The sequence below is a fragment of the Macadamia integrifolia genome, chromosome 11 (assembly GCF_013358625.1).
Source record: "Macadamia integrifolia cultivar HAES 741 chromosome 11, SCU_Mint_v3, whole genome shotgun sequence".
In the NCBI taxonomy this organism is placed as follows: Eukaryota; Viridiplantae; Streptophyta; class Magnoliopsida; order Proteales; family Proteaceae; genus Macadamia; species Macadamia integrifolia.
The window spans coordinates 1,811,731-1,821,819 of NC_056567.1; the positions used below are offsets into that span (position 1 = coordinate 1,811,731).

The window sequence follows — 10,089 nt, forward strand, 5'->3', positions numbered from 1 at the left end:
GGGGCGGGCGGGGATGTGTGGAGTGGGTGGGGAGAGGAGAATAAACTGCTTTAAAAAATCACTAGTAACACAGATTCAAAAGTAAACCAAAGAACCAGGCAGAAAGGATCTGATCTGGAACTCGTATAAGGGACTAAAACTGTTGTGCAACCATGCTAACAAGTTTATAAGAAGGAATCAAGTGAAATCTAGCCCGTTATCATGCAAATATTAAAAAACACTCACGACAGTGGAGATTTGAGTCTAATATACAATTTTAGTTTTTTTGTGGCATCAAAACAAAAAAGCAAACTCTGAGATAAATACAAAGGGAACCACCATAGTCCTAACTATCATGCCCCAAGTTCAATGGCTAAAAGTGAAACATTAAGCATGTTTAAAGGCCACCAGAGTAAATACAATCCTGAAAGCCGCTGTTAATAGAAACAATCATACCCAAAATCTCCAGAGCATTAAAACCCACTTCCTGTCAGCTTTTCCTTTTCAGAACAGAAAATCAGCAAACCTTCAAAAATACAACCAATCATGCAGAGGTAGACACTGCACGAAATCAAGGAGTCACCAAGAAATTTTTCTCACTGAACCATTTGCTTCATTCCATCACTCTTCACGCCAAACAAACAACATCCAGCTTGACCTTAAATCAGATCAGCGACATTCATTGGCATCTCATCAATCTGTGTGCTGTAATACTGTTCTATGTCCCTGAGAATCCTTATGTCATCGTTGCGGACAAAGTTTATGGCAACACCCTGAAACAAATGACACCATTCATTTTATAAACAGTTCACATGTGTGGGAAATAGACAGCTCATAGAAGGAAAGAAAATCAAAGTTAAGTCTAAAGCAGCCAACCAGACAGACAGACCAGAGTCGGATGAATCAAAGACCAACATTGATTGCAATCCATCTTGGAGATCTTTTCAAAAAGAATATGATGTGATGGACATCTTGAGCGTTTAGAGAAAATAAATAGGAACATCTATTAATATTATGGTGGTAACCACCAACCTGGGTATGTGCTATAACCCCAGAAATCTAGTGTATATGCCTCCACAGGCAGTATAGAATTCCATGTTTCATGTCACACTTGAAAGCCACATTGCATGGAGCCATGGACACAGGACACCACCATTTATCAAACATCTATTTCAGATTTACCAATTACCCTAAACAATTTGACAAATTGTACCATCCCAAATTCGAGCAATTTAAAGAACACGTCAATCTCAGATGCCTACTGGTTATTTAAGACTGCAGATGAATTATAAAATAACACGAGGGAGGTAGATCTCTGTCAGGCTGCGTAGCCCATGAACCTGGATGGGGGTATCAAACATGTGTGCCAATTTTCATTTTAGGGGGGGTCATTTCGCCCTTCTTGTGTCTTGGCGCAGGGGCCACGCAGCCTGGCACCCTTCCTTTTTCCCATAACATAATGTAGAAATTGAATGCTGAGCAACTGAACTGAGGTACATTAGAGTATAGCTTGCACTAGGGGTGTCAACGGTCCGGGTTGGTGCGGTTTCGGTCCGGTTCCACCGGTTTCGGTGTGACTTTGGAACTAACCGAAACCGCCCCATTAAGGAATTATCGGTTTCGGTCCGGTGTCGGCTTCGGTGCGGTTTGGGTTCGGGTTGTACCGGTTTGGATTTATCAGGTTCATTTCGGTTTGGATCGGTTTTTTAAACCGGTATGGACCATTAGCTTGGGCACTTGGGCTTGGGCGCTTGGGCACTTGGGCTTGGGCACTTGGGTTTTGACAGGTTGAACTTGAATAGTTGATAAATGTTGGGCTTGGGCACTTGGGCTACTGTTGGTCCAGTTGGACACTTGGGGCCTTGGGCTTCTCCCACTTGAGAGTTGGCCCAGTTAGATTAATGAGTTTTAACTTTTAAGTCCGGTTTTATATCGGGCCGGTTTGGATCGGTTCCGGTTTCGGTGCACATTTCCGGTGTTTCCGGTGGCCCAATGGTCTAACCCGAACCGAACCGAGACCGGATTCAATTTTAAATACAAACCGAAACCGGCCCGATAAGCCACCGGTTCGGTTTGGATCGGGCTTAATCGGTTCGGTCCAGTCCGGTTTAACCGGTCCGGTTTAGATATTGACACCCCTAGCTTGCACTGAGCAACCTAAGCTTTACATTGCTTCAGGATTTTAGAGCATGTGTCTCAGACAGATGCAGCCAGAGAATAGCAGTATCCAGCCCATCCCCAGTTCCAGAGATTCAGGCAATGATCCAAAGATGCTCATCTATGAGACTTTTAGAAACATATCCAACACTAAATTTTAGGGTCTGGACAAGATACTATCAAAACCCAATTATTGATCTAAAAAGCTATTATATACATATGACAATTTCAGGCACATGATTATGCTTTGATTCAGAATCCAAAAATAATATTATAGTAAGATGGAATAAAAAAAAAGAAGAGGAAAATGCTTGAATACCAAAGCAATAAAATAAATATGAATCAACCATTGCAAACAAGTAGAAATACATCCAGTTCCCAGATCAATAATTTTCAATTAGTTAAAATGTTTTCACATAAACAAAACAAAGTTACCTTCCGTCCAAAACGGCCAGATCGACCTATCCTGTGAATGTAAAGCTCACGGTTGTTGGGTAAGTCATAATTGATCACCAAAGACACCTGATTAGGCAGAAAGCAAACATTTAACATACTGAAGTGAAAAAAAAAAAAAAAAGAAGAAGAAGAAAAGAAAAAAGAAAAAAAGGTCACCATGGGGAGTAAAATCAAAAAATATAAACGGAGTACAACAAGAAATGTATCAGGGTTTATGCCCTTTTTTCCCCCTTTGAAATCCACGAATGAAGCTCAAATTATGGTAGGGCTATCGAGACAGACGGAGTTTTAAAGGAAATGTTGCAGTTTTACCATTCACAGAGTAGAAACTAGAAACAGATTCCCAGTAGCCAATTAGTAGGCCTCACCAGAATCAAACATATCATATTAAAGTTCAGCAATTATCTTGCTAGACAAAACTATTCTCCTTTTCCCATGCTATCCAAAAGAATGCCATTAATCAAAATGTTATTATCGGGCTAAATTTTCAAAAAAAATGACAACTCCCTATTAAGCATTGATTGATTTGACAGTCAATATTTTATATTACATATTTTGTTTACTGAATTCCAGAAAGTGAACAAGAAAGTGAATGAGGATCTAGAGTCTAAAACTGAATTCTATTTTCTCAATTATAAATGTCAACTTAAAAAAAAAAAAAGGAATTGATCACATGTCATAAAATTATACCCAATGTATGACAAACAAAACATGGTGACAGGCAGATTTCTAATTGAAAGAAGATATATGCAGTGGTGCTTATTTTTTTTTTTTTTTTTTTTTTTTTTTGGGGGGGGAGGGGGGTGGGGGAATCCATCTCTCTCTCAACCTTCACATTCGGCAAAATCTCTATCTCTACCACATACCCGAAAACAAACTGTGCAATAACAACGAGAAAAGAGCCGACAAAAAAACGAAGAGAGAGAAAGAGAAGCACAAAAGACGAAGGGGAACAAACGTACTCTCTGGTTGAGGTATCGACCATCTGGCAGACAGTGAGGGCAATCATTGAGGTTTTGCCAGTACCAGATTGTGCCTGAGCAATCACGTCACGACCATTGATGATAGGCAAAACCGCTCTCTGCTGTATCGCAGACGGCTTCTCGAACCCATATTGATAAATCCCTCGGAGAAGATCATCTTTGATACCCATCTGATCGAACGATGTGATAGCCTCAACGCCATGACTAGTTTCGAACACTAGGCTATCGTCTTCAGCAATGGGTCCAGGTCCGTTGCGCCGAGGAGGTCTGTTCGATGGAGCAGCTGAGGCTGTTGCAGCTGCCATAATAGGAACTATGGAGCTGAAGAATTCCTCTCCTTCCTTGACCCTGCGAGAAAAATATTTTTAGGGCAAAACTCAAAAGCAAAAGAGAGGGAATGCAATTTAGGAATGAAGATGATTTCAATTTTTAGGAGCGAGCTTTCATCTATCTAATGGCGGTCGATGTTTACTATTTAGAGATTTAGACCTAGTGGGACAACAATTTCTTAGGGCAACGCGGATTCGATAATGATTGGCCGCGTTGCTAATGCTAGGCTAGTGTTTTTATCTGAAAGTTGCGCACCACACCGAGTCTGTAAGGCGGATCCATTTCAACGTAACCCTGACGAGCTAAGAGAAAAGAAAACAGAAACACACTGGTTTCTTCCCGCTTCTCAACAACCGGAAAATGGGAGAGAGAGAAACCGTGAGAGATAAATAAGGGCGAACAAACCTTACTGCCAAACCGCCGTCTCTGGTCGTCGCCGGTAGGAAGTAGCAGACCGAGAAATTGAGCTAGAGAAGAGAGCACTGTCGAACTCGAACAGGGTTAGTAAAAGGTATTAGGGTTTGAATCTGAGACGGAGTCTTCGGAAAGAAGGCTCAAATGTGAAGGGCTAAAGGCCAACGAAGGGTCGAAAGGAAGTATCATGGATGACTACGGGTGTTAAAACCTAGCCCAAATCGACGAAACCGACGAAACCGACGAAACTGAATTGAACCGTAATCGATTTAACGTCTTGTGAGATCGAAATCAAATTGGACCGCATTGAAATCGATAAAATATCGAATTAATCTTAAAACATCGAACTGAAACTGATACCAAATCAAAATCTTAAAAGAAAAAAAAAAAACATTTTCAATTAAACTGAGACCAAATGGATAGTAAACCAATAAGAAATAAAAATCAAATCAAAACCGAAGCGCATCATTTTTAGTTCATGTTTCAGTTTTATTCATTCTTATATTATAGTTTTGTCATTTCATATGTGTATTAAAAAAATGTAAAACAATGACTGTTTTTTATAATGATACAAAAATAAATCACTTTCAAATTATTTTATAAACCATTATTACCTTTACGAATCGGAGAACTTTGTGCTTTGACACACTAATCATGGGCCATTGTTTTCCTTTTATTATTATTATTTTTTCTTATATATTCTTTAAAAGTACATTTTTTTTCTCGTCTGATGAAGTTTTGCTAGAAAATAAATACGGGTAGAGTATAGACTTATTTGAATATCTTATGTTTGCATCGAATAATGTATAAATTCACATCATCGTAATAATCCTTCTTCTTGAATCAAGAACAAAAATAATTTGAGTTAAGTTGTATCAAAATGTTACTATCCTTAAGGTTTTTAAATTCCCTCTAATTGTGCAATTGGGTTGACGATTGCGTTTATATCTTCAAGATAAAACAACTCCCAATCACATAAGGTGCACTTAATTATATGATTATACAGGAAAATCCAAAGGTTATACTCATTATTTGACACAAAGAGATTTAGAAAAATAAAATATAGAATGGGAATAACAAAAACACTTGTTTTTAAATCCGTTATCCGATTTTTAGACCATCTATAAATATATAAACAACGCACCTTTTCAGGTATGGATGTCATGTATTTATTCATATGCAAATGTGTTTATATGTGTACAAGCAAGGATTAAAGTATCGGTATCGGTCGCTGTATCGGTCAGCCAAAATTAAGATACGTATCGGAGGGTATCGTATCGTATCGAAGATACACTAAGATATACACATAAATGGATAAGAAACATTTTTTTAAACACTTTTGCATAAAGAATTTGTTAAAAAAAGCTATTGATAACATGTATTATGCATAAACACTAAATTAAGGGTATCGTACTAAGAATTCAAGGTCTGTAGTTGTCTCATAAATGTAAAATCCTTATTTCCAACCTTGATTTCCACTTTAGTTAGAGAGAAATATGGCTGACAGCAACTTTGGAACAAAAACCCTTTAAAAAATCCTTTTTTTTCTGAAAAATTACCCATATTAGCCATTATATGACCGTAGCGCTGATACTTATCGATACTCACCGATACGTACCGATATATATATATATCAATACTCACCGATACGTACCAATACATACCGAAACGTACATTTTACCTCAATTTTATATTTTTCATAGAGTCGTATCGAGGCATGTCGTATCGTATCGTATCGATGTGTATTAGTGGTGTATTGATGCATATCGGTATGTATTGTAGGATATATATCGATACGACATGATTTAAAAAATTCAATGTATCGTATCGGTATCGGAGATACTTAAAACCATGTGTACAAGAGTCCCGTGCATGTATGTGTATAAGTGTCCCTTATACACGTGCCTGTATATGTATTAGCGTCTCCATACACATACAAGTGTGTTTGTACATCTGTATATAAATGTAGACCCACACCCATATTCATCCTTGGAACGAGAAATATTTAGAAAATTTGATATTAAATATAAATAAATCCAACAAGTTTAAATCAAGAAATATAAACAAATGGATTATTCAAATAAGGAACGGATATTTTCCAACCAATTGTTTCCTTTTCATGAATATTGACCCATCAAAGAGTACTGAGAGACAAGATTCCAATTACAAAGGCATGATTTACTGGTACCAGACATTGTTGGTATGTGAGTCTAGTCCTAAAACTTTTCAACCCCAAAGACTTATTTGGATTACAAAGACTTTTTTTTTTTCTTTCAATTCATGAAACCCATGAAGAAGATGACAGGCACATAAGACCCTTTGGTTAGATGAACATCATGAACTAGTTCCATCCTGCCCCTTCTCCCGACACTAAGGGTAGCTTACCTGCTCCACTTAAACTAAAAACTAATCCACCATTATTGCTCTAATAACCATGACAGAGACAACCTCCACCAACCATCCTAGTTTTTCCCAAAAGACACCTAAGCCAACATAAAACAAACTCAATCATGCCTTACCTGTTCCTGGCAAATGGGACCCAGTTAAGTAGTAACATGTTCTTCCCCTCAGACACACTCTATATAAGTTGGCATTGCCATAAGACTTCACCAAGCTAGCAAAGAAAATAATCAAAGATCTCACCCCTGACCTCCAAGAGACTTATTTGAGTGATAGAGAATGACAGATTGCAAGATGGAGTTTCAATGCTTTGTAGCTTTTGTTATCTTTGCTGCTTTGGCTTCCTCCCTTTGCTATGCCTATGATCCCAGTCCTCTTCAAGATATCTGTGTTGCCATTAAAGACCCTAGTTCTGCTGGTAAGTTCTCAATCCCTCCTCTGATATGTCTCTGTTTTCTGGGTTTTGTGTGTGTGTGTGTGTGAGAGAGAGAGAGAGAGAGAGAGAGAGAGAGAGAGAGAGAGAGAGAGAGAGAGAGATGGTAAGCATACCCTAATACCTTAATAAGCCTTTATGCATTTCTTGGAAGGGTGAAACTTGGGCCAGCCCATGAGAAGTTTGGGCTCATATATGAACTCCATGAGGATGATGGGTATTGGACACAACCTGATTCAAAATTCTCCAACAGCCCAACCCATTGTGGCCCAAGTTACACTCCCTCTCCCTGGTTCTTAGTATGATATACTCACAATTTGGTAATGGCTTCCCATGCAGTGATGGTGAATGGGAAATTCTGCAAAGACTCCAAGCTTGCCACCGCCGATGATTTCTTTTTCACAGGGCTTAACATACCAAGAAACCCATCGAATTCAGTTGGTTCTCAGGTCACTCCGGTGTTTGCGGATCAGCTACCGGGACTAAACACACTAGGAGTCGCCTTGGCACGGATAGATTTTGCTCCCTATGGTCTCAATCCTCCTCACACTCACCCTAGAGCCACAGAGATCCTCACAGTCTTGGAGGGCAGCCTTTATGTGGGCTTTGTCACCTCTGACCCAGACTACCGGCTTGTCTCGAAGGTCCTTAACAAGGGAGATGTATTTGTGTTTCCTATAGGACTCATTCACTTCCAACAAAATGTAGGACACACTAGTGCAGTTGCAATTTCTGGATTTGGCAGCCAAAGTCCTGGCCTCATTGTTATTGGCAATACAGTCTTTGGGTCGAAGCCTCCTATATCAGATGATGCTCTTGCCAAGGCCTTCCAAGTTGACAAGAAGGTGGTTGATGAAATTCAAGCTAAATTTGCTATGCCCAAGTAGAAAGCTAATAGCCCCCAAACTGTGGTGATGTCTCCTTGGTAATGTTTCTATTCTAAAAATGTATTTGTGTGTTAGAAGTAAATTTTTTTTCAATGTTATTTTGGAGTACTTAGTGGGAAATAAATGCGTTTGGTAAAAAAAAGGTGTTTGTGGCATTGGTATAATACCCTAATTCTCTCCTAAAACCATAAAGAATGACAAAATAAAAACAAGTAATAATTACGAGATCTGCTGGCACCTCTTCAGTGCAATGATAGTCCAGGTTAACCCATAGCTACCTAAGTGATTGACACATGTCCAAGCGGTGATCCAAAAGTTGTGTTTTTATTTGATTAGAATAGAGCTACCGTGCCAAGAGCCATTGGATCACTATTTGGACATTTGTCAATTGTGTAGGTAACTAAGGGTAAGACCTAGGTGATCACCACTCAGGAGAGTAGCTCGATCTTAATTTATGAGGACATGGTTGATATGAAATGTAGAAACGTAATCCTAAAACGATGCAGAAGATAATGGAAAAACAAGAACAAGCAATGCACATAGATTTACAAGGTTTGATAAGATTGTCTATGTCATCGGTGAGATGAGTTCATGTCTCACTATCAATGGAGAATAGGGTTATAATGCTCGTCCTCACACCTCTCGGTATTACTTGCATTAAAAAAAAAAAAAAAAAAAGACTCTTGCTACAAATATATAACGAAAAACCCTAATCCGAAAAATACAAAACTGCCCTCAAATAAAAAATTCGAACAGGGCTGCCCCCTCTACACCACTGACCTGCCTGTCGAGGTGCCTGTAATAGTACTTCCTAGATTAAACTGTGACGAAATACAAGACATCGTATACCAACAATGAAATTGATCCGAATCCAAACTAAACAAAGATTGGATGTCAAATAGTTGGACCTTGGAACATCATAGTTTGACTAACCCGTTGAACCAGTGTTATTCAACTCGTCAAAAACTGAATCAAAAAAAGATCAAATGTAACAAACAGCGAGATTAGATAAAAATATAACAACAATAAACTCAACCTTATCCCAGATTACAAATTAATTGGATCAACTTAAATAGAATTGAATAAAAACAAATTGGAGAAATATTAGGAAAGAGAATGGAGCACAGCATGAACAAGGCGGGGGGGAGGGGACGAGCTTTTCCGTGGTAATTCAGTAATTCACTGTTTTGGCGTTTTCGCTTTAGTGAGAAAAGTGAGAGAGAGAGAGAGAGAGAGAGAGAGAGAGAGAGAGGCCAGTGGCGTGGTGAGCAGTGGTTACGTTCCTTTCTGCCCACCGTACTGCAGAGATTGAAAGTCTTTGGCGGTTCTGCCAGCATCAGATCATCATACAGCCTGCCACGAGGATGCATCCTGCCCGTTTATTTAGAATATTGAAGTATTATTGATGAACCGGACCGCCTTCAAAAGTAGTGGGCCTATGGATATGGGTCAATCGTGGGTGGATCACTTTAGTAATGGGCATTATAAAGTAATACATCCAACGGCAAAAAGAGCCTACTCTAAAATGGGCCCTCATTTTAATCTGGGGATTATCACAATGGTCGGGTGAGAGAACCCCTGAGCCAGACCAGTTAGCCATACCCTGGAAATTGAAACACAAATTTGTAACAGAAACCAACTCAATAAGACAGACTCTCGAGCTCGACTTTTTCTATCATAGCATCACCCTAAGGATGTGAATTTGAAATCAAAACCATTTATCAAGATCGAATTAAGTCATTTAAATCAAAATCACAAAACCTATTAGTAAATGGTTTGGTTTTGGTTTCAAGTTTCAAGTCAATTAACTAAACAGGTCGGATCCGCTTTAACTATTTAACCCGTTGGTTTCAATTTGGTTTGAAATCATGGAAATCGAACCGTTTAAACCATCAAAATTGATCCGATTAAACCGTATAGAGATTAAGTAACCAACTTTTAGAATTAATATTTTTTCTTTTGACCTCGTATGAAATTCTTTGGACATTAGTTTCATATTCTAAGTAATTATTTTATTCTTTTATATAATTGAGACAGATGAAGAGAAATT

At 38.6% G+C, this 10,089-nt stretch overlaps 2 protein-coding genes across 2 annotated transcripts; one reads left to right on the forward strand and one right to left on the reverse strand.

The window, feature by feature from the left end:
• Positions 1 to 177: 177 nt before the first annotated feature.
• On the reverse strand, positions 178 to 4,504 carry LOC122093888 (eukaryotic initiation factor 4A-III homolog A-like). The gene is made up of 5 exons (XM_042664433.1): positions 4,311 to 4,504; positions 3,395 to 3,923; positions 2,912 to 2,921; positions 2,572 to 2,843; positions 178 to 752 (listed from the first exon to the last, which is right to left on the reverse strand). The coding sequence occupies exons 2-5, from the start codon at positions 3,878 to 3,880 to the stop codon at positions 639 to 641; spliced, it is 882 nt and encodes a 293-aa protein (XP_042520367.1). The 5' UTR covers positions 3,881 to 3,923; positions 4,311 to 4,504; the 3' UTR covers positions 178 to 638.
• Positions 4,505 to 6,947: 2,443 nt separating this feature from the next.
• Positions 6,948 to 8,181, forward strand: LOC122094323 (putative germin-like protein 2-1). Its single transcript, XM_042665093.1, has 2 exons — positions 6,948 to 7,137; positions 7,492 to 8,181. Exons 1-2 carry the CDS (start codon positions 6,999 to 7,001, stop codon positions 8,037 to 8,039), a joined length of 687 nt encoding a protein of 228 aa, XP_042521027.1. The 5' UTR covers positions 6,948 to 6,998; the 3' UTR covers positions 8,040 to 8,181.
• The last annotated feature ends 1,908 nt before the right edge of the window (positions 8,182 to 10,089 follow it).